Genomic DNA, 25,622 nt, shown 5'->3' on the forward strand with positions numbered 1-25,622 from the left:
TCCTCTGGGGCAGCAGTGAGCCCCCACCAAGAGACAGGGCTTCTGGTATGCTCATGAACAAAGGTTGTGTAAAACCAAATAAAGGCAAAGGCAAAATGCACACATCACCTCTGATCCATAAGGGTGATGCATCTGCCAATGACTGTGGGTGTCCCATTTCTAGGAATATGCTCCTGGAAATTTCTTTATGTTAAAGAAAATGCAAATCAGGGTCTGTCTTTCTACTGACTGCTACTTAAAATGTAAATAGGCAGGCAAAGGAGAGCATGTTACTTAAGACTTAGCTCCTCTGACAGTCGCCTTCCCCCTACGCCCTTCCCAGGTGCTCCAGACAGAAGCCGTCCTCTGTCACCCTGGCTGACATGGCCTAGAATGTTTCAATGGCTAATTTTTGTACAATGACCACAATGAAGTAAGACTGACACTAAGTTTTCATAGCTTCAAGCCCCTCCATTCCCTCAATATAACAGAATGCACATCTTAAAATTGTTTTTAGGAAAAATGGGACATGAGGTTAACCTGACATGACCCCCATCATTTTCATTCTTAGACATATTTTTTTGGCTCCCCCCAACTCAACACACCCCCCACCACTAATTCATTGATACCTTACATCCATTTAACATGTTATCAGCTTCCAAGATGCTTCTTATTTTTTAAGTTTATCTTCCTGCCAGTCCTATAAGCTAATACCATGTGATGACACGTCAAGCACACAAAGCTTGGAGATGCTGAGTGATTCCCACCAGGTCAGTTAACAAGGGGCCTGGGACCCAGACTCAGTGCACACCATGTTCTCCTTCCACTACATGACTGTGGCTTGGTGAGATCTGCTTCTTTCTTTGCACTGCTATTGCCACTATCATTTTACTTAAACCTATAGGCCTCTTAGTCTACAGATGCTCTGCCCAAGACGTGCAGGCAACAGCAGTGGTCAGGGGTCATCTAAGTGCCCAGTGCAGTTGGGACAGGACTCCAGGACAGGCAGAGGGTCTGTAATAAACACTCTTATCAAGCAAGTGTGACTGCCAGAAACCAAGGGAGAAAAAAAGAACCGTTAAGGTCGAGGATATTCAAAGTATTTCAACTCCATTTTTATACTGTGATTACTTAAGTTTGAGTTCCCAGAACCTTCTATTTATTTATTTTGTAATAAACTAGTGCAGACACTGGAGCCCTGCAATGACCTCCCCCTGTGCCTCCTGCTCATGTGCCATGGAAAGCGGGCATGAGGCTGGCAAGTAATTGCCACCAGGACCATCTGCATCTGCAGCAACATTGAAAAATGGAGACAATCGTGGCTCCTTTTTCTTCCTGCGCCAAGTCAATTGCTCCTACCATGGTGAAACTCTGTCAGTCCAGGAAACTATTCACCTGTGCTGAAGAGGGCAGAACATGTCCTCGCCCCTAAAAATAGCTTTCTAGAGACCACGGCATTGGAATAAAAGCCTGGACTTACATGGTTGTGACAGAAGCCAGAAAAGAAAAATACAAATCCAATACAGACTAAAATCACAGTTTTCAACAAAGAAAATATTTCAAGAACATCTTTCTCTTCAGCAGATATAAATACATTATCTTAATATTTTTCACTGCATCTTTCTAAGGAAGCTGGGTGTATTTATCATTATCTTCAATTTTAGAACTCCTACCATAACAAGGCGATTCATGATACTTACCCAAACCCACATAATGAGCCAGAGCTTACAAAATTTTCTCACTCCTTTAAACTCTTGCTTGTAAAATTCCAGATGCTCAAGTGTTTGGTGCCAATGAGAATCCATAACCAGAAAATTCATGTTTGTTAATTCTGTTCATTAAGCTACCAGAGCATGTTGTTTCAACTTCCACACACATTTTAACCCTGTTTATTTTTTTTTCCATTAAGTAGCATTGGTAAGTAAAGCACAACCAGGATCAGGATCAAAACAGAGAATGCAGACTTACCTCAATGTGTTGGAACATATATGGATGATTGCAGATTTTTCTCAACTGCATGATAGTGTTCATAAGTGTTTTAGCACCTCCTTTCCCCTAAGGACAAGTGGAGAGGGTAAAAATAGAACAAATTATGATTGATCGAGTATTTCCAACTTTTAAAAAGTTGGCTTCTATAGGAAGGGATATAGGTCTTCTCAATAACCTATTCCTCTTGTGGTCCTAAGCTCCTGTTACTACATAGTATGTTAGATATAAAATCTTTCTTGTGACTAATTTATCCTGTAGAAGGGAATTATGTCAAGTTGATGGCTTTGTGACATGACTGTCTATTCCCTAGGATTCTGGGAAGCTAGAAGCATGGAGCAGATACCTGAGGAGTGAAACTGGATTTTGAAACCTTATGAAATGGCATCCTACATTTAGGCAGAACTGACATGAGCAGAGCTGTTTTGGAGATAGGAACATGCTTCTTTCTTCCTGCCCCAATGCAGTTTGCAGGTAAGAGGGTAAAAGATTTCCTTTGGTAGCTACAATAACCAACAAGACCCTGTAATTTGCTTTAACAAATCATTAGTGGGGTTGCTTTCTGCAAATGAATACTCAGTGTCAAAGTCATGCAGTGATACAGGCCAGCAGGCTGAGACTCACCATCTTCTGCAACGTACCTTCTTATCTTTCTCAGAACCATCTGTGAGGAGGATCCCTTTGGCTTGCATATGGCGATACAGAATCTTCTGCAGAGCAGACATGTCACACTTGATCACATATTCAACCTGGGGAGAAAAGAACAGTAAGTAGGTAAGAGCAGGAGAGAGAAGGTGACTGTTGTAAGAAGATGTCTGAGACATGGCTGCGGGTAGCACTCCTGGAACCATGAAGGTACTTGTTACCCCTTCTTGGATTCATGGAGTGGGGTGTGTACCAGGATAGTAATGGAGACTGTGGTCATAAGTACCAGTATAGAGGGACCTTCAAAAGGTTATATATAAGTGAGGCCAGGGTCATGTTTTCCAAAAATTCTTGACTTGTTCCACATATGTTAGAGAGTGGCTTGAAAACTGCCCAAATTCAGAGATGTTCACTATGGAGTATTTTTTTAGTATTTCTTCTACTTTCCAATAATAGCCTCCTTTCATATCAACAGAACAGTTTTAGGAAAAGCATAGACTAACCAGTAGCCTATGATTTGCTTTGTAAGGCAATTTTTAAATGGTCATATGTAGCTACCAATACTAGTCCTAAAGTGAGACTTATAACAGCCTTAGGTTGACTGCCATTAATTTCTGCAGTTCAGTGATAAGAGGATACTAATTAGTGAGGGTAGAAGAGGAATTAATCCACAACTGGATGCAACTTTATGACCATCTAAAAAAGGCTAAGCCTTGTATGTGTTTCCAGTTGGAATATTGCAAAAACCCAATTTAAAACAGTTAAAGAGAATTCCTGTGCCCATACACCTGCGATACTTTAGCATGCTTCTAATGCATAGAGTCTGCCTTGATTATTTCCTATTATTGTTTTTCTTTATTAAAAAAAATCCCCAGAATACAAATGTGCAATTTTCATAATAAACATCAGATAAATGCCTAGAAATCCACAGAATGTGATTAAAAGTAAATCAGCAAGCTGCCTAATGTTTAATAAACTGATTAAAAATGATCAGGTTATTTTCAGCTCTGAGGGCCAGGGCAAGGAGGTCACAGATGAAAAGAAGTTGAATATTCATTCATTTGTTGCTTTAGAAGGAGCCTGTCAGGCCACATGGGACTGCAAGTAATAGTCATTTGCCACTCGCTTTGATGTACCAAATCATATTTGAGGAAGGCCGATTCCGCTGCAGTGAAGTTAAGAAAAGCAAGTGACCTACCATAAACTTGTTTTAGTTTTTAATGACATTTTTGGCCAAGAAGGAAAATAAATGTCCAAATTTAATAAATAGGATGCACTTAATAGTGGCTCTGTTTTTGATACCAGATCATGTCGTATTTCTAAAGTACTTTGATTTTTTCAAAGGCTGTTAATTCTCAATGACATTTGATCACAGTGAAGAAAAACGTTAAACAATGACAAACTGTAACAAGTATAAAGATACAAACGACACTGAGGGCTAATGTTACAGGGCTTTTTCTGTGGTCCAGGCCCTGTACAAAGTGCTTCCAGTGCCTCCTCTCATTTCACCACAGAAGTGCTGTAGGAAAGGGTTACAGTTAGTGTCTGCATTTTCTACAGCTAAGGAACCCGAATAGCAGAAAGGTTAACAGACAGGCTCAAAATGATATAGTAATTAATGGTGCTGTTAAGACTGGACATAGTCCACTCTTCCAGCCCCATGCCAAGGATGACTGCAGGCAGTTGCAGAACCAAGGCTTCCCAGTTCTGCCTTGGTGTTCACCTTCACCTGGGCCTCCCTGATGCAAGAGCCTGGCTGATGCTTGCTTTTACGTGCACTGGGGAAATGCAGAACTAGGGGCAGAACCCTTACCCTGCTTCCTTCCTAGTCAGCTACTGCTCAGCGCTGGAGATGAGGGAGTCCGGCAAGCACGACGCATGCATGATGACACTGCGCATACAGGGACGCCGAACATCCCACCACAGTCGAGTGAGCAGGGAGGCCTGTTCTGATGACCCAACCAGTGCTCTGGGAGGGAGAAGTCTCCCCAGACCCTCTGCCCTCACACCGTTAGGGGATTCCTGAGGCTGGTCTGATACGTATGATCAAAACCACCATCATAATCTTCATGTTACGTTTGCTCCCCACACCTTCTCAAACTTCAAGGTATCTTGTTTGATTTTATCCTTTTCCCCAGGTTGGGATGAGGGGATGGGGTCCCTAGTCCCAGTGCCTTCTTTCTAAATCCTACTCTGCCTTAAGGGCTCCTTTTAACATATTCCCCAGTACCCCTTATGCCAAAGCCCATTTCCCTCAAAGTGATTATTAAGCCTTTGATGGTATCGCCTTATCAAGGAGCACCTCTTCCCAATACATGCCCACATATTTACTTATGAATTGTATGTATGTGCTAATATTAACATCTCAACATACAAGTTACTTCTAGGATATGGGTCAATGTTAAAGGCAACTGACTTATATCCATATTTCAAGGGGCCAATTTCAAGACACCAAATTTTTTTGGCCAGTTCCAGCCTGATTACCCTATGATACGTCTGATTAAAAACTCACATTAGGAAGAGGACAAAGAGAGAGGCTGCTTTTATTATTTACCTAAGCTTTTATTATTCCTGTTATTTTCAACCTACAATCCTTTGTAGAATCTTTTTAAGCCCTTTGTCCATTCTGAGGACTGGGGATGTTCATTTAGTTACAATCAGATCAACCCAAGTCCTTTCACCTGGGTGGAGGGAAACCCACATGGCTCACACTAGGCGGGGGTACATGTACCAGGCAGTGAGGGTGAGCGACTGTCACAGGCCCCGGGTGGAGGCACGCCCACTCACACTCCCCCAAACACCCTTCCTGCTCTAACCGGGGCACATGACTGACTTTCTGATGTGCATATGCCACATGGGTACCAGTCTCAATTTGTACATTAAATATCAATAAGGTATAATTATTTTCAAGAGACAAATTAATATACATGGAACTACTAAAATCTTTCTGCACCCAATGGGTTACTAGTAAGCCCCCCCATCCCCAGACGTACACACACCTGAGCATACACTCCGGAAATCCCTGCCCCAAATGCATGAACACCCGGATCATTCACCCCAGTGGGTCGGGTAAGGTTGCCTTTCATTGTTGTGCCATTGTTCAGGGCAAGTAGGCCTTGTTTCCATACCAAGTCTGCTGACCTCACACACTATGCCTGTGTTTCTGGGGTAGCTCCTGCACCTTCTGCCCTGGCTGGAGTGCAGTACAGTGTACAGGGCAGACAATCAGAGCCATGTGTTAAGAATAGGACAGACTTAACAATTCTGAAGTAGACACACAGAGCAATAGTGATGGTGTGGGAGAAGGTTCCATAATAACCTGAAACTCTGCTGGGTCTGAGTTCATACCTGAGAGATGGGAGGGCACCTGATGAGAGCATGAAGGTCAAAGTCCCTCAGAATGGGCTGGTGCTGTACCAAGTGAAGTCTGTGACTCTTTGATAGGGATGATCCCCTCCAACAGGCTTGTGAGCACCACTGGGGCCATTTTTGTTCAATTACATGTCAAACTGAGGTGCCAACCTCAAGTACATGATAATTATCTCCTAAGAATTCTTATATTAGTAAGTGATCAAACTGGTCCCTACAAGGACCCAAAGCAGGTGATTATATTGGCCCAGTCTCCTCCCCATATAACCCAGTAGAAGTAACAGAGCTTTATTCATAGTTTCTGCCTGAGCACTATCCATCACTATTCTAATTTCTCCTCCAAAAGGATGTATTATTGGTATAATGAATCTAGACAACTGTGTGACTATGTGTGTGATCTATCACCACTTTATGAATTGAGATTTATAAATAATAAGACTAAATTTTGGAAGGCGCCAGGTTCTGTCACTAGAGAGGAAGTAATGATTATTATATCAAGTATTCCAAGTTTTTATGAATGAACATACAAAGTTTCCGTTGTTTTATACAGATTGTATCAAAATCAGGATTTATTTTCTGTAAGTCGACCTTGAGTTAACCTCAGACATTGTATACATATTTTAGCATATTCAGACATTGTTTTATATATATACAAGCAATTGCAAATATAGCTCATTCTTGATTATATGAATTAACAAAGGGGAGAGTCAACACAGACAACTCAAATGGGAGTTAAATCAAAAAATCAATTTTTGTTTAGATTAGGTTTCATATAATCCTTTTACTATGAATTATCATGGTTTTCTGCAAATCAGTAATGGGCTTTATGCCAGAAGCTTGGTGGGGAGGAGGGTCTGGGGGGATGGTACATTCCCTCACTCATTAGGTGTTTCATTAGCCTCCTTAAATTATTATCTAATTGATTAAAACTAATTTTTGTTATCTACTCATTCATTGAAACTAATTTTTCTATGAAGTACAGTGGTACTTATCAAACCTTGGCCCTTATATGCCTGCTCTAGTTTCATGTGAGGAATATAGATTCCTGAGGTCACTCCAGCTATCCTGAACTCCTAGGGCTCAGGGCTGGTATTTTGCATTTTTAATAGTTTTTCTATCTTAAAACTCAACCATAAGAAACGACCCGATAAAAAAAAACAGACAAAAGTCTTGAGTGCCACTTTATCAAAGAAGAAATATGAATGCCAAATAAGTGTATGAAAAGATGTCCAACATCATTACACATTAGAGAAATACAAACTGAAGTTATGAGACACTAGTACACACTTATTGAAATGGCTAAAAATGTTAAAAACTGACAATCCTCAATAAGTACTGATGAGAATGTGGAGAGAGGGAGTGCTCAGACATTGGTAGGGAGACTATAAAATTATTCGGGAGGTTTGGAAAATAATTTGGAAACTTCTTACGAAGTTAGGCATACATTCACCCTATGACCAAGCAATCCTACTTCCAGATATTTACTCAAGTGCAATGAAAACCTATGTTCACATGAAAACCTGTACACAAGGTTAATAGCAAATTTGTCCATAATCATCAAAAAATTTTTTGACGATGTCCCTCATCTAAATGGATAAGCAAGCTAGGGTGCATCCATATAAAAAATATTGTCCATCAATAAACATGAACCAACTATTCATACATGCAACAACGTGGATGAATCCAAATACGTTACTCTGAGTGAAAGAAACAAGGTGCAAAAGGTCTGGTGAGCCATATTGTCTGAGTCCATTCACATGACACTGTGGAAAAGGCAAAGCTATAGGGATGGAGAATGGATCAGTGGTTGCAAGAGGCTAGACAGAGATAGTGTTTGACTAAAAAGTGGGAGCACCAGGAAACTTGGTAGGGGGAAGGACAAGGAAATAGAATTGTTCTGATTTTGACTGTGGTTAACATAGCTATGAATTTGTCAAAACTCAGAAAAAGTGGATTTTATATATGTCATCTAAAAAATGAAATTAAAAAAACACACCTAAGTGATTCTTTTTCACAAACACGTTTGAGAATTATTGCTATGGAATACTGAGCCTTTTCCTGCCATCAGCTATAATTCCTTTCTAGATTCTTTATGTAGGCTGAGAAAGACATACACATCATTTGTGGCTGTCAGCAGACGGTGGCACAAGAAAACTCCCTACCCCCACGATGGCACTTAAATGGCCAATTTTCCCCAGGTGAAAAGTCCCAACAAGGCATACGGAAAGTAGAGAATGAATCCTGGCCCAACCACATTCCCGCCAGCTACCTACACATGCAAAGTGATTAGTTTCCCCATTACCTTGAAAGGTTGATGGGGACAGAGATGGACGAGGGCCACAAAAAGCATAGGGCTGAGAGAAGAGAAGGAACTTGATGTGAACAGGAAAGAAGAACTAGAACTCATAGGAGAAACAGCAACACAAGGATAAAATAAGGACTATGCAGAAGCAAGCTGTCACTAGCTGAGTGCTTAGCATGCATCAGACACAGTATTGTGAGTACTAACATCGATTTAGTCCCCTCAATAATCTACGAAGCAGGTATCGTTTATTTCCCAGCTCACTGATGAGAACACTGAGACCCACCAGGGTAACTGACTGAATTCACACAGTTAGCAAGACACAGAATGCAGCAGGGACCTCTGGCTACTATGTGGGACAGAGCCCACGATTCCCACTCCACCAAGCTGCCCCAGGAAAAGGTAGCTTATCCACAGATAGTATATCACATACAGGGTATATAACATACCACATTAATATATTACTCTGGGTATAAGAGTACAAGAGATTATGCTCTTGAAAACCAAATCTTCATTTTTTAAAGTTTATTAGTACTCAGGAAACTCTCTTATGGAAAGAACAGTGAAATACATATTACAGTAAAGCAAAGAATTCCTTTGTGATATAACCAATCATCTCATAGTCCTTATGCTGCAGAAGTTTAGGTATTTATACAATGGACTTTCTGAAAAGACAGCATGCTTTCAACTTGTAATGTGCTTTTAAAATCTATCTGTATTAGCCAGTCTTATTACTTATAGAAATAAGTAAAACAGATTGAGAAGTTTTTATGGATGAATAAATGAAGAACTTCTGTTAACTACCTTTCATTTTATACTTCTCCTAAGGAAACAAAAGGAAGAATGGGACAAATTAAAACCTTTGTGACAGTCCATCTCTGTAACTTGCAGGGTCCCAATAACAATATACTAGGAAGTAACTCAAGGCAGCAATCTGAAAGATATTCACTTAAAATGTTCACAGGGACTTAATTTTTAATGGTGCAGGACAAAAACTAAGTCTAAGAATAATTAGATTATCTGTCTATAATTTGCAGGAACTTGATATTTTTCTATCAGAATGGTGCCATCACAAGCATCATATATTAAAGAAATTTTCAGGAAAGCTGGCAAGTGTTCACTAGACTCTTTGATAATGGTACAAGTCCCAAATTCATATCCTTTTTTAGGTCACAAGCAGAATAACTCTGTAGTACCTGCAAGAGTGGATCAACAAGGTGACTAACTTAAAAAAAAATCTGAAGTTAAAAATATCATGTTAATTAATGTAATGTTAATTTAATATAAGTTAAAGTTACAATGTAATGATACTCAATGAATAGGGAAATTTTATAAAATCTACCTCCAAAGTTTTTGGAAACCAAGCTGAAAATGCTAAAATTTCCTGTTTCTTTCTACATTCAATCCTCTGGCTTCTTCCTATCAACAAAAAAAGTACTTTAAAATGTTTGCGAGATACCTGTCACTAAAATACAAGCCTGTAGTTTTGGAAACACGATTTCAGGTGCAGGCACTTCAAATATATCTACAGGTGAAGAAACCACAACGTGAATTTGCAACATACTTTTTCTGGAAGCTGGGATTCAACTTCTTTCTTCAATCTCCTCAGTAAAAATGGTCTCAACACCTTGTGTAGACGCCTGATGATCAATATAGTTTCCTCTTCATTTAAGTCCACCTACAAGAAACTGTAGGTGAGTATGATTCATTTTTTTAAAAGGGTGTTTCATGTAATAACACTTTATGGTACGTTTATGCATTGCAATGTTATGTTTGATATTTTATCTGCACTAAGGCCAGGTTTATACACATAATGTACACCTTGAAATTCTCATCCTGCCTGCCTACCAGATGGTAATAAAACAGCCTCTAAATGGGTGTCTTTGTCTTAACTCTTGAGCCTGTGGAAAAGGGCCTAGAGCCACCAATTTTGGATCAGTAGTGTTAAATATGGGAGATATTAAAGTCCCAAAGTTCACAAGTTTATGGGCTATGGCTGCAAAAAAAGGCTGACTAAAATAACAGAGATAGGAAGAGGCAGTAGTAATGTGTTTTTCTTAAAGTTGAAGCATTACGTTATGCTCTTTACTTTGGTTGTCTCGGGTACAGGAACAACCAAGGGAACGAGGCTTGGACGTGAAAAGAACAAGACGAGATCCAGTTTACATTGGAAGGTTTCTGCCTTACTCTTCCATATTTCTCCCCTGATCTTGTTGAAGTTTAGTCATATTCCTAAATCCTCTGCTTTCTCTTTCACCCCCCTCTATCACCCTCCAGGGAGCACAGTTGGCTGACAGTACTTTCTATAAATGGGTAAGCCAATTAATTACTGATGAAAGGCAAATGTACCTATAACGTCCCTCAAAATTAAAGGGCCAAATAGTTCCAACATAAATATCCCTAAAGCATTCTAAGTCGCTTTTCATTCCTAGAGTTAGGACACCACTAATCAAAGGACAGGTACCTGCTTCTTTTCTTGCAATGGCTCATGTCTTTCTTCATAAATGAGCTCTAAGATAGATAGTGGAATGACTAGTAAGAAATTTGAAAATAGCTACTGTGGGATTTAAGGAGTATTTATGTGCATACAAAATGAAGCTCACGCTTAAGTCTAAAAAATTGTGTACAGAAAATCAGTGTAAACTAGTTCAGTTTTACAACAAACTTTATGGGAACCAGTTTAAAGGGAAATTCAAGTCTACATTCATCCTCCCATAGCAGTTAAATATTCCACCCATCAGGAATATTCTCTGATGGGCTGGTTAACATGTTGCCAAAGACAAAGGTTTAAGATGGCCTAGAACCTAGATCTACCCAGATCATAGATCCTAGACTCAGTCATTAGATCCATTTTCTTGCCACTGGAAACTCACCCTGGCATAAGAACCTATCTACCCACTTATGAGCTTCATAAAGTAAGCGCCATTGTCAACCACCCCATGGGTTTTCTGTGGCTTTAATGTTCTCAGCTCTGGGTTCTTTAATTTCATTTCATTGTCATGAGGTGGAAAAGACAAATGTTAGACCAGTACCCTTTCTCCAGTCATGGCAAATGGAGCATTAAACCACTGCTCAAAGGTGCTGCAGCTCTTAAAAATTGTGGGTAGGAGGAAGTTGAGCAAGGCCCAGAGTTCTGGAAGCTTATTCTGCAGTGGGGTCCCGGTCAAGAGGATCCTTCTGGGGGCCACATAGTGAGTGTTCAGGACCTGAGTCAGCTTGCAGTGGTGATTCTTCATTCGGTGGCCTTCATCCACTATCATGTATTTCCACCGAATCTGTAACACAAGAGGAAAGACCAATGTGCGGTGAGCCAGGGACAAATATGCCTTCCAACAGGCACAGGCTGCTATGGGAAACCAAAGAGTCCATACTTGTTGCATGATATGGTGTAGCTCTCCTTAGGATAAAAGACTCTCAACAAACAGTCTATTTTTCATACCTAAAAAAGCATGTACTACACCATGAAGTAATGGAATGCTAACACAAAAATGCTTCTTATGGGCCAAAAGATTTCAAACCACTCTTTCACAAACAAGAAAACCTGGGCCCAGAATGAAATGGTTGGGCCAGGACTAGCTCCCGTGTCTCCCACCCAATACTCCTCCTACTCATGCTACCTCACGGCAGCTATCCCACACTGAGTGGCCGTGCTACCTCCGCTCATGGTAAGTGGAGACCAGAGCTCTCCACTTGAAGCAGAAGTTAATGAATGATTTTCCCAGATGGCATCAGCAGGTACCTACCACTGAGCCGCTCTGGCTTCATACCTTCTTCACCACTACATTGGCTGACTTCTACTACCTCTATGGCTTGACTCAGCTCGGTATTTTTTTTTTTTTATTTCAACTAGTTGTTAACATTTAAAAGTTAGAATATTGCACATAAAAATCTAGACACCCAGCTTTTCTGAAAAGAAAAACAAAAAACTAGAAGATCTGACATCCTGGCCTCTCAGTTCGCATATATACCTTAACCTGCCAGGTCTAGAACTCCTGTTTTAAGAGTGAAAAGGAAAGGATATATTCACTGGTAGACAAGGCAGCGCTAAAATAGCATTCCTCTATTTTGGCCAAAACTTCAGAATTAAATACAGCATACTCCCCCAGCATGACTATCACTTCAAAAGCAAAGAGTGGCCTATGACATGGTCTTCCTTCCTAAGCTTATACACAGTCCCCATCCTCCCTCTTACCTTCAGCCCTCTTCAAGGTCATTGTTCTTAGTTTCTTTAAGTCAGAACAATGAGGAATGTTCCACAAAGCCTATTCATTCCCTACAAAAACAGTAGCAATGGCCAAGAAAAGCATCTGGTGCTCAGATGTCCCTGAATACTGCTGCAAAGCTCCTAGAAAGATGGGGGAGACTAGCACAGTCTTCTGTATAGTCCTTGCCTTCCTCATGATAAGTACCAGTAAAGTCAGGGGGAAAAGGTAACAAGTCATCAGCCAGACTGGGATGTTCAAGTATCTTTTACTGTTTAGTTTCTTTAACTATCAGAGTTGTTTTGGGTTTTTCTTCTATACCACCTCTAAGAAAAGTCTTTACAAATAATTAAAGTTACAGGATCAACTGTCCCAAACTAATCAATAGCATGAAAAGAGGGCAGCCAATAAAAACCATATTTAAATAAGTGTTCTAAATCTACTTTCCTGCCTACTCTAGCTTATAAAACAATAAACGGAATCAGAGGCCTTTGATTTGATTTTGTTGTTGACAGTTACACTACTAATTAGGTCTTCCACTTGGAAAAATGTGATCCCCATCCAATAGCTTCATTTCTCCAGTAACAAATAAAAGCAATGTATCTCGTTATACCAAGCATTGCCAATGAGTTTCCAAATATATATGCAGGAGACACAATATGAATTCTTCTAAAAGATCTCGAATGAACAAACACATTCCCACAGTAGTATTGGAAACACGTCCTGTGTGACACTGCCAAATCCATCTCTGCTCATGAGGACCAGGAGCACAGCACTGTCGCCAGTGCCATCTCAATAATTAAACCTCCCTGGGGACTGCAGTTCCTTTATGCTACTTCCTCTGATGCCATGAAGGGAGCTCTCCATTCCCAGAGCAAAGGTCTAATGCAGGCATACAACAGATCCCAGAAATAGGGATTCTGTTTGCTTTTGGCCATATCTTAGTTTCAGAGTATAGTGCTTTTAAAACACCACAGGGTTAAAAGAAATTAGCAGAGGGAAAAAAAAGTTTCCTATTTGCCCCATGAAGGAAAATGGCTCCCATCATTCTATAGGAATATATTTGGAGGAAAGATGATATAAATAGGAAAAAACTTTCAACTTTATGGCTAAAGGACAACTTTGGGCATACAAATTAGGAGACATATAGGTCACAGGTACAACTCTTTCTCAGCTCTAAACAGTCGCAGAATGGCCCAGAGTAATCTGAACAATAACAGTCCTTTATTTTACCAGAAAAAACCCAAAATAGGCATGGCACAAAAGCCACAGCTCAGATAAATGTGCATATGGAGAAGGCCATATGGAGAGGTGCCTACTCATCTTTAAAGAGATAAAGGCACAAGAGGGATGAAGTAACGCTGCTGACAATAACCCAGGGCAACAAAAACAATTATTTTTTCCACAGACACGTTCAGGGCTGTTGGGGAGAAAGAGTTGCAGAAGGATCCCTGGAGAATTTTTTAAGAGATGTGAACTCATTAACCATGAGAGGATAGGTGAGAGTCCCAGAATCATTTGACATTCAACAACTATTACAAAAAGCATGCCTGAAATTAAAACCCATGACCAAGATATATCTGACTCCTTGAAAAAAAAAAAAGAGAGAGAGAGACAGAGAAGCCATCTCATGATCAAATTATACGAGTGAGTGTAATTTGGGGAATATGTTGCACTCCAGTTGATGGTCCATAATTAGAGATAAAAGAATTTCTTTTAAACATACCTTTGCAAGAATGTGCTTATCTTTTATAATGTACTCATAAGTAGTCAGGAGAACATTGAATTTGCCACTCCGTAGCTGGGGGACAAGAGAGCGACGCATGGCAGGAGTGCCCTGAACAGAAAGGAAAAAAAAAAATATATATATATACACACACACACACACACACACACACACACACACACACACACACACACACACACATATATTACCCAGTGGAAATAGGTATGTGTTATTTCTCATTATTCCTGGCTTAATGGAGCCCAGACAGGTGACTGAGGATTGCACACAGATGCATTATCATATACGGATCTATTATCCATGAAGTATATGGCAAAATTACACACATCTGGACATTTTTCAAACCCTACGGAGAGGCTCCCCCACTGAAAACTAAAGGAGGGGAAAGGGAGAAAAGGAAATGATGGTGACCTTGAGGCAGCAGAGAACCCACTGCTCTGCTGAAAGGCTCCACTTGTGCAGGAGTGTACAGCAGGCAGCCCGTGCCCAGGTAATTGCCCAACTTTGTAGGAACCCTGGGCACGGCAGCAGCCGACAGAGAGTCAGGCAGCAGCATGCAGAATGTGCGGTATATGTCGTTTGTATTATTCTCATCAGAAACTGTGCAATATGATAATTAACAATTTTCTTCTGCATTTCACTATCTGAAAGTAATTATGGTTTATTACAGTCATCTTCTTGGGATGATTAACTCTCACTGTTTAGTACATGATGTACATGACAAAACTTTACAACCAAATACAGTTCACAGATGTGCATATGGGGTGAACAAAGTGGGGTCTATTTTTTGCTTTTCCACATTTATATATAAATACAGCATTCCAAACCTTGTAAGAGATTTTCACCACAGAAGGAGCCCATTTGTCAAACTCATATGTCCAGTTAGATAGAGTCCTATAGAATAAAAAAAGAAAACATACAGGAAAAAAGACATTTGTTTATAAATCAGTGGTTAAAAATAGGTTCTTATTCATTTTCAGGCCTCATCTTGAAAGGGGCTAGAGAATATAAAATATCTGAGCTACATACTTATATTAAAGGCGTGGAAATAAGAGGACAGTTAGAAATAAGCTGCTGCAAAACAAGATAAGTTTGTGGGTTCATAAGGAATCTTGTAAGAAGAAAGTAAAGAATGTGTACACATAGAGGGCAAAACCACTTAATTTTAATACTGGAAACAGCAAATGCCAGAGTGATTTGGGGACTCTTTAGAAACAGCCATTTAGTTCACAGAAAAGTTGAGTCAGGAAAAAGAAATTACAAAAGCACATGAAAATATTAAATAAATCTGTCAAGCAGGAGCAGGGGAAGAAATACTGAATGCCTTTTAAAAAAATTTCTGAAAACATCACCTAATATATGAGACAGAACACATAAAACATAGATAAAAAGCAAAATATATATACATTCAAAGTGCAGATAACATGCAAAGGGTATTTAAATACTATGGATTCAGATACAGATTACAAAGGTCTACACATAATTCTCCTTTAAACAAAATTTGAAGGACAATCCTAAAACAGAATCCGTATTTTTTCCTCAAGGTCTAAGGTTCCATTAGCACTGAGATCTATCAAAAGATCTCAGTAAATAAAACTGCAACCTAACATCCACAGCTAAGACACTATATACCAAGGAGGATGGTTTTGAACAGGTATTCCTCCTCAGAAATGTCCACAGAAGACACACAAGGAACCTCACAGTGGGTGAGGCACTGGGAATTTAATGGAGAATAGCAGAGACCTGTTCTTACAAAGGATCAAAATCAGTGAAGTTAAATTGCACATACTGAGGGCAGTTTGATGCATACCCATAGTTAAGACTGTGATCTGGATTCTGCTTTAAAAGATACAATAAAGGAAGACTTAAGGATATATAGTTTTTGAATATATGAATACAAACTTTTAGAAATGGAAGAAAGAAAAAGATCAAAGGCATCTTTACCAAAAAATACCAAAACCTTTCTGCTTCCTAGGCCAGTTTAAGGCATGATGACAAATAAGCCCACTGTGTGTGCGTGCAGGCTGCCCAGACAGCAAGGTTCACATCTGATCAAATCCCGGCTTCCCTCGCTCACCATAGCCAATCAGAGGCTGGGGGTAGGGTTGAGGGGTGGTGGGAGAGGAAAATCTAAATCCAGATTACAGGCTTCTGGCAATTCCACTATATGCTAACATTCTCCCACAAATGAAAAACAAGGACAAGTTACTAAGAGGGCAATCCACAACATACAGAAAGATAACAGGGGAACAAATGGCTTTACTTACGAAAGGGGAACAATGATGAGATAGGGGCCATTGAGTCTTTTGTGCTCCATCAGGTAAGTGATGAGTGCGATGGTCTGTATGGTCTTTCCTAGCCCCATTTCATCAGCTAAGATTCCGTTCAAATTGTTATTATACAGGGAAACCATCCATTCCAAGCCCTGGAGCTGAAATGAAGAGTAATTGCTTCAATTACCCACGATCTGCACAGGTAATTAATACTAATACAGCTCAAGTGAGGCTGCGACTTCCGAACTCCTTAGTGCTATATGTTGGATCTCCCACAGTAGGAAAGTGGGGGAAGCACCAACACAAAAAGAATTTAAAATATGAGCCTGTAATCATCCCTGCTGCTTGGCGGGTGCTGAGTGTTAATCAGATTTAGCGATGACGGGCTGGAGCATACTGCTGGGAGTCTAAGCAGCTTTGCTGCTCATCCCTACTTAGCATTTCACAGTATATGACATTCTAGAATTATTACAAATGAAGAAAACTCCAACTAAACTCCATTCCAACCACTCCAAGAACAAAAAGCCAATGTGAGGATTAAAGGCAAACAAACCAGAAGGCGGGTTTGGCACGCAGATCACGGATCATTACAAACAGCCTTCCTGGGAATGAAAAACCTCTCCCTCAGGGTGGGGTCCCCTCAGTGAGGAATCGGGGGTGACCAGGGAGCCAGGGATCCGCTGCTGGGCCCACAGGAGTACATTTCCTGGCAGAGAGAGCGCGTCCAGGCATCGCATGGAAACTCTGCACTGTGGGCGTTCCCCAAGGGCCGCGCACGGGAGGCCCTCTGCCAGGAAACATGTTCACGTTTTCCAAGTATAAAAGCATTGCACCAGAGATGCAGCTTTGGATTTCCCATGTCAAGCACAAGAAAGGTTGCATGAAAATACAAAATTGTTCCACTTCCCTCTAACTACCACCAATCCTTCACCACCACATGACAGATGCTGGTTTAGATAGCAGTATCAATTATATCTATAACATATAGGTAGGATCAATTATATTTATTTGCTAAGTCTGTTTAGCTTGCTAATGAAGTTTTACTTAGGGAAATGCTAATTTTAATTCATTTTATGTAAGAACAAACTGAGTGATTCATTTACTTTAAATATTTATTATTCTGTGTAAAGGAGCATGGAAGGAGCTACAGCAGATGGATTCCTAAGTGTGGAAGATGCATGCCTCCCTTGAGCAGCTTGCAGTCAAAGGGAAGACAATAAGCCATCCACATATAAATGTGCACCAAGAAGAGGTTGCGAGTGCCAATGTCATACATATAAAATTGTACTGAGCTGAGGTTTTCTTAGGGAGAGCACTGCCACGGTTGGAAGAAAAATTTTCATAAGCCACTTGGGGAACTTTGTACCACAAGACTCCAAAAAAGCATTGTACAGGTTTCTGCAGAGTGACAGTAACATCCAGAGATCAAAGAAACAGGAAGAGCCTCTGAGGGAATGGGCAAAAGACGGAGAGGGCAAGAGGGGAAGCAACTAGAAACCAGTGGCGGGCAGGAGGAGCTGCCTGCTGGGGACATAACCCCGAGACCACCAGTCCTTTAGGGAAGTCAACAAATGCCAGCAATAAGTGGACACTCAGCAGCGTTGGATTTTTTTTTAATGAGAATTGGCAAAGGGGCTGAATTTTGCATCTGTGTTAATTCCAGATAAAACAGAAGCAGAAACTGGCAGCAGAGGAGACTAGAAATTCACAAAAATCATGGGAAGTGATTTGGACCTTCCTAGACCTTGGAGCTGGAGGGGTTGGGTATTGAATCAAGCTTATGTGGCTCCATAAGAAGCAGCGGGAAGGCCTCAGCTACGTCAAGGCTAAATAACTATTAATGGCAGAAAAACATGTCAAGGAATAAGATGATAGAAGCTGATGCATGGACAGAGTGATCCAGGAAGGCTTTGAGCCACAGTCTAAACCGGTTTATGAGAAATGGAAAGGATGTTATCAGGCAGACATGGGTGGTCAGAGTCCAGGAAGAAGGACTTCATGAAGGACTTCATGAAACAAAAGCCCCGAGGGGGACAGAGCAAGGCATGCTCAGGAAATTCACAGCAGCCCAGCAGAGGAAGAGCGACATGTAATCCACATGCGGAAGGAAGTAGGGGAAGATGGGTTTGAACAGCTAGGGATGAAGAGCGCTTAAATAGATGGTGGCTTGCAGGAGGAAAGCAATGTGGCATTAAAAGCCACTTTAGAGCAACCCAAAGAAAGAATGCACCTTCTATAGACAGACATACAAGAGTTTATTGGCACAAATCCCAAGTCAACATGTAGGGCAGGCAGGTCACAGAAGATGAGAACAATTTAAAATACGGAAGTAGCATGATCTTTGGAGAAAATGTGACCTGACTATAGCTAGAACAGTAGTTCTAAGTGTGCTCCAAAGGCTCCTGAGGAGGACCTTTTAGGGAGATCCACCAGGTCAAAACGATTTTCAGACTAACACTAAGGCATTACCTGCCTCCCATACTGTTTGGTATTTGCACTGATGATGCAAAAGCAGTTGTGGGTCTAAGCTGCAGGCATTGTAACAAACACTAGCCAAGGCGGTACCATACTAGCAGTCACTGGAGCCCTCACCCCCATCCATGCACGGCCACAGATATGGTGCCAAGCTTTTAAGAGTTTAGGTGAGCTGAGTCCAGAAAGTTTGAGAACTGTTGGCATAACGCACATGCTTCCTAAAGTACATTCCAAAAGATGCTAAGTTTACAGGATGTTAATAGGTGATATAAGAAAACAAAAATGAGTGGTCAAAGAAATTTGGGAAATATTAATTAAGTTAGTCATTTCACTGCAGGATGCTGATATGCAACTACAGATTATACATTCATTTTTGCAGTCATGAATGTGGCTGCAGCACATCATGGACCACCAAGAGGGGTCATTGCCAGGGTACCCATGTCTGGTTGGCTCAGAACAGTTCAGGATTATGCCTATCATCAACAACAAGGGCCCCTTTCATTCTCATAAGCATCCAAACTTGGAATAGTAAATTATATGGTAATCTGTTTTACAGCTTATGGCATTTCCCATATTTATTTAACTCAGAACCTATTATTCTTTTTCTTTTTGAGGTATATCTCATGGCACAAATGGAACATACTTTGGGGAACATAAAGTGGTAGCCAGTATTAGAGGAGCTGATTTCATTCCAGACAAGTCAAATGAAGCATCTATTATGTTTACAGCTTAGTTTTCATCAAAGCATGATGGTCACCTCTTTATTGTGCCTTAAAAAGAAAACCCCATAAATTCAGTGGATAGCAATTCCTAGGTGGCTGGATCAACAGCATTAAACTACAGATTCTACTTAAATTTTTAAAGAAATACTTGCTTCACTTCCAGATGAGGCTCAGATGTTCCCTATACTCACAGAATGTGGCAAGGTTTTCCATTTTGAAGAGATCCACAAAATAAAAGCCAGTATTTCTTTGAGCACAATGGAAGAGAAAATGGGTATGCCCTGGTACAGAGGGGCAAAATCAAAGTGCCCTACAGCAAGCATTATAGGCACAAGGGAGAGAATCACCATGTCATAAGCAATGTGAGCCCAACATCTTGTGTCAACCATCATCAAACCCCTTTAACAGTCAGCATACACAAGACATACTCCAATCAAAATTAAGTAAAAGATTGTGGTTTTGCCAAGAAAACACAAACCATGCCAAATACCTGATAATGCTTCAGGGTCCCATTAATAAGAAGAGCAGACTGCTTCTCCACCCTCTCAGAGATGGCATGAGCCACTGTGTAGTAGGACTGGGAGCCTCTGGCACTGTACTGCATGCTATATTCATCATCCACGTCTTGCTTAGCTGTCCTGAGACAGAGAAAGTAGAGAATCACACACAGATCATTCGGTGCATGGAGTGCTCAAAAGAGCTGCAATAATTATGGATTATTTATCACCTACTTCATGCCTTACAGTTAAGATACACTTATCTGTAATCCTCACAAAAAACAAGCAAGGTAGACATTGTATCATCCCCACTGTATGTATGTGGAGAACTTCAGGCTCAGAGAGGTAGGTTAATTTTCTAGGGTCACATAAAAGGTAGTAGAGTTGGGATCTGGACACAGGTCTGCTTGACCTCCAATGAATGCTATGAGCATGCACCTGTGTGCCTGCAGACTAACATGTGGCCAGTGAACCTGTCCTGGGTGCTTAGGATGCAAAGACAGATCATATTCAAGAACATTGCTAAAGGTGTGGAGGGCAGGTGGGAGAGGGCCAAACATGACACTAAAGAGATAGCAGACTTGCATTTCCTATGCCTTGTTAATGAGCTAGTGTTTTGTTCTACAGCCACTGAAGGGCTCTTAAACCTTCAGTGAAGGAGGAGGGGCAGATTGATAAAACAAAGTTCCCTAAAATGGGGTGTACAGCCCTAAAATAAAAGGAGAAAATATTAGAAGGTCTACTTCTGGTTTATTTTTTTTTAATCTCATCACTTTAAAATGTCCTATTTTGATTATAATTTCCCAACAATTTTCCTTTAATATTATATCTATACAAGCAAAAAGCTGTCCAAGGACAGGACAGATGGGTTGCAGAAGGGAGCTGGGCACTCAGAATAGGAAAGGAGGAAACGTTCCGAGAGTGTCCGGGGGTTTGGGAAGCTGGTGGCTGACTGCTTATGGCAACGAGGGCAGAGGAGCAAACGGCCTTTCTCATTTGAGTGTCTGGGTGGTATGGGTGTCACTAACGGTGTAGAAAAGGTGGCAAAGCAGCCAGGGAGAGAGCACATTTGGTCAGTTCAACCCTGAACAGTAGTGCAAACAACAGGAGAGAGCCCAGGAGGGAGCCCGAGATGGAGGTGGGGACTCAGGTGGACAGAGGGGAGGTGAGCAGTCTGGGGGCAGGGAGCTAAGGGGTGACCTTCGACAGCCGCAGTTTCAAGTGGAGGGTGGGTATGAAGTCAGCTTCCTTCCTTAAACAAAATTTTCTGAAAGCTAATTGATGAATTATAATCCTCATGAAATACATTGGCAAAAAAGAAACGTCTGTAGATACACACTCAATGATCTGCTTAGCATCCTTCTCAGAAACTTCTTCGCTGTTTGGATCCAGAAGTATTTTCTCTTCAGTTTCTTGCCGACTGGACTCTTCTTCCTCATCCTATGGCAGGAACAAAGATACAGGGCAGAGCCCACTTAGCAAAGGGATCTCCATGTAGTGGCATTTTCAGGAAAGAGAGAAATAGTATTCACCTTCACAAAGGGAATACATTCAAGTAAGGGAAGAAGTAGGTTTGGAATACCTTCCTACACCAGGCAACCCACCATTCCATTTCTTTTTAAATCACTGAGTGACAGGACAAAAGGAACCCTCTGAAGATCCCCTGGAACCCTTGCTACCAAGAATAAATATGCAAAAGTCATGCCAGAAGGATGTATATATATTACTGCTTGGTTCTCAGAGTCCTGTAGACCTTCTCTGCTCTCACTTAACTTAGCAACACTCGATATCCTTCTCTCCAAAGACAGACTTTAAAGATCTTAGGATTATCCTTCTCATAAAAATGCTCTCTCTGATAATGCCAGTGGGACTTTGATGGTCCCCCATGCATTCACAGTAGAGGGACTGCGGCTTGTCACTTTTTTTTTCTCACACTGCTTTCTGTGGCTACTTTACATCACACATTTCAGAATATTTAGATGAAAACTGTCAATAACGTGGCAAAGATTCATTACCTCCTACCTCTGCACTGTGTACTACATTCTGTTGGCCTGTTTGAAAGCTTCGCTAAATATCAATTATGTCTACTGCTGACCACTGACGTTAAAGGCTAAATCTTTTCAGGTAATTCAGTAGAATTTCCTTTAAAAGTAGATTTAAAAAGAAGAATGCTTTCCCATAGCTTCTGTGTGAAAAAATACAAACTGACATGGTATTAATGCTAAAACTCAAACCTATGATAACAGATCATTGAGCTGCCAGGGGTAAGCTAAGGAAATCCGCACAGCTCCTTCATGGGATGAAGCACTGGGAAGGAATGTGACTCACCGCACCAGGGCCTCAGGAACCCTAGGTCAGAGTTCACTCTGTCCCAGGCTACCTAGCGCTATCCACGTGTGTCAGTCTCAGGCTGGCATCCGCGGCTTTAAGCAGCCTACTTTGTCTCATCTTTGTCCCTCCCTGGCTCTCTTACTCAATGGGAAGATTCTTCCAAAGGATCATTTATGGGCCCATTCATCCAAGGAAATGAGAAACATTTATTAAATTTATTTTGTAAGCTTCAAATATCTCAGAAAAAGTACCTTGTGAAAAAATAAATCACATGCTCCCAAAAGTAGTTGCTTTTTAATGGCATGCTTTCTTAAAAACATAACTTTTATTATATTTCCTCCTTGCAAAAGTCTTAAGTGTTCATGTTAGATTAATTTTAGAAAACACAGATCCACAAAAGAGAGGAAAATAACAATTGTCTTAAAATCCTGGTGGGTGATTATTGGTAAGGCTGCTTTACCAGGTTTATGGCATCTGTGCCACAGCACTCTTTGAACCAAGATCCCTCTACACTGGTAAACATATTTAGTGACCACACAGTAACAAGGCTCCAATAAAAGAGGTAAAAATCTTTTAATCCTTCCATTTGTAATTATTAAGCATTTCATAGTTGATCTAAAAAAATACCTTTATTATGTCTTAATTTCCATTAAATGTATCCAAGATCACTGTTTTACATTCTGGATATACGGATTATTCCTTCCAAGAGCCTGAGAAATGTGCTTCTGTTTGGGTAACAAGTATATTAAAGAATTCAAAAAGAATCACATTTAAAGAGAAACCAAGAGGATCAGTAATAAACTCATTAAACCAAGCCCATGTTGCCCCTTTGCATCTAAGTTTCCAGATTTAAACAACTTCAAACTCTACGGCCTTACAGGACTTAAGAAAGTTGTGGGCTGCCAACCCTAAGTGTGAACCACTTGGAGACTCAGCATGGCCCTGCCCAAAGTAATCCATCTTCAAGTCTCCCCAAAAGATCTTTCCACCATCTCCAATTTAATACAGCTTCTCTTTGCTTGGTTCCAAATAAATTTAGACTCCACCAAGGTTCCCCATTGGCCAAGAGCCTCCCCCAGAGGTCACTACCACACGGCATGCACGTCAAAGCTTTGGCAAACTCTCTGCCCTGTCGTTGCCTGATGGCCAACACCAGAGGATGAGGTCTAGAAGGACACAGGTGCTTCCCAATGAATAAACTCCAAACAGAGATACACACATACCTCCTCCTCATAATCAGAATCACTCTCTTCACTGTCAGATCTAGGGGCAACTTCATAACTACAGGAAAAGAGCGGAGAACAAGAGGGGTCTTAGTTAGTCCTTTAAATTATAAAACAATATATACACACATGACTTAACCAGCATATTGTATGTGCTAATGACAGATGCAGGTATTAACTTTAACCATTTTAGCAAAGGTCGTGTTGTTTTAGTTCCAAGACTTTACAAGGACCACAAAAACCTAAAAAGCCAAAGAACACCAATAATTTGAATTTCAGGCCATACCCGGGATTCATTTCCAGCCAGGCATCCAGCTGACTCGCTTTGGGTGCTTCTGGTCCGAAAAGGACCTTGCCAGTTTCTGTGTGAGTCACTTTGACTGGCAGGTCACTCATCTGACTGCTCTCATCTATTGGCTAGAAAGGAGGAAACAAACACATCAATGCTTGGTATTAAGATGTTCTCCCCATTCCACACTGCATGTTTCTTAGCCTTTTGCTACCCAGCATCTTTTTATTTATGGAAGTGGGAAGCCACCTCCTACTAAAGAAAGAAAACACCAGCCTCTCTTGCAGCTAAGGCGCTGGTACAAGCCTTTAACTCCAACAGCTGGACATTCACCAAGGCTCTGAATTTGGAGCTTGAAGTCCAAGGAAGCAGGAACCAACAGGCAGGCAGGAGGGAGACCACATGCTGGCATGGTGGCACTGGATGTGCCAATACCTGCCTGCTCCCTGTTGTCAGCAGAGCCTTGCTGACCAATTGTACAATATAACAGAGGGTGTGGCCTGCTGTCAGGGTCTCCAGTCATCCTGAAGAGCTGATGAATTGCCTGGTATCCTTCTTACTTAAATCAGGCAGAGCTAATTTCTGTCATTTGCAACTGATACTCCTCAAAACGCAGTAATATTACCCCCTCCCACACCTCCCTGACAACTATTGAAAAGTCATGGTTTCAGAGAGAATGGGGAAAGGAAAAGGTATTGTGACTTATATCATCTCACTCGTGGCCAGTTTGGCTTCGGCAAAACCAAACCACTAGGTATCTAGTCCAACCATTGGTACCTGTCAGTGTGATAAAGCAACAGGCTCAGCTCATTTGAAACTTAGTGAACTGACCAGAAGTGGACAGAAGTTCATTATTAGACTCTTAATGAAAAGTGGCTTGCTCAGAAAATTAAGAGAATAACTGAAATAGCAGAGGCCATGTTTAACCTACTTCAGAGAACAAATTGTTTTAAAAGGCCTAAAAATGGAGTAATCCTATGCAAATGAATGCTACTGATTACAGGGTAGCTACACGTCCAGCAGCAGACCCCCAGGCAAGCTGTTTGTTTGGAAATACTTGATTTGCTAGTAGTCCAAGTTATCTAACTTGTTAAAAGTAACGAAATTCAATGTTTAGACAATTCACTAATTGCAAAGAATTTTTTTCCTATATTGCTCTTAATTGGAGTCAAATAAAATTGATAGGAAAACAGTATATTGTAGGTTATTTTCTTTATCTTATAGGAAATGACTCACCTCCCAAAATCATTCTTCCCCCCTCTCCTTCAACAAAGAACTGTCTGACTAAGAAACAACATATTAGTGATTATCCACAAAAATAACCTTTTAAAAAGAAAAGGCCTACTCCAGACTGTCTTTTTTTTTCTTTTAACGTGTGCCAAAGCAGTGGTTGTGAACCCCATTACTTTGCATGCCAAGACGACGCTCCTCATTACAGTGAAAGGTCATCTATACACCCACATGATAAAGGAGGAAATCCACCATTTGCTATCATCTCCCTTAGAAAAAAAACATATCCCATTATCTTAAACTATTATAATATAGCTTGTTTTATTGCTCATGTCATGCTTCAAAGAAAACTGGC

The 25,622-nt window shown here is 40.8% G+C and overlaps 1 protein-coding gene across 8 annotated transcripts in view; it reads right to left on the minus strand.

The window, feature by feature from the left end:
* SMARCA2 (SWI/SNF related BAF chromatin remodeling complex subunit ATPase 2) overlaps positions 1-25,622 on the minus strand; it is a 162,372-nt gene that overhangs the window by 84,982 nt on the left and 51,768 nt on the right. For all 8 annotated transcript variants that reach the window (XM_073228598.1, XM_073228602.1, XM_073228603.1 and 5 more), the window contains exons 11-21: positions 24,035-24,165; positions 23,749-23,806; positions 21,534-21,634; positions 20,188-20,335; positions 16,495-16,658; positions 15,055-15,121; positions 14,210-14,320; positions 11,314-11,556; positions 9,846-9,959; positions 2,607-2,714; positions 1,948-2,034 (exon numbers count right to left, since the gene is read on the minus strand). In XM_073228598.1, the coding sequence (XP_073084699.1) occupies positions 1,948-2,034; positions 2,607-2,714; positions 9,846-9,959; positions 11,314-11,556; positions 14,210-14,320; positions 15,055-15,121; positions 16,495-16,658; positions 20,188-20,335; positions 21,534-21,634; positions 23,749-23,806; positions 24,035-24,165 (1,332 nt within the window). The remainder of the gene's footprint in view (positions 1-1,947; positions 2,035-2,606; positions 2,715-9,845; positions 9,960-11,313; positions 11,557-14,209; positions 14,321-15,054; positions 15,122-16,494; positions 16,659-20,187; positions 20,336-21,533; positions 21,635-23,748; positions 23,807-24,034; positions 24,166-25,622) is intronic.

The sequence above is a fragment of the Manis javanica genome, chromosome 2, assembly GCF_040802235.1.
Source record: "Manis javanica isolate MJ-LG chromosome 2, MJ_LKY, whole genome shotgun sequence".
In the NCBI taxonomy this organism is placed as follows: Eukaryota; Metazoa; Chordata; class Mammalia; order Pholidota; family Manidae; genus Manis; species Manis javanica.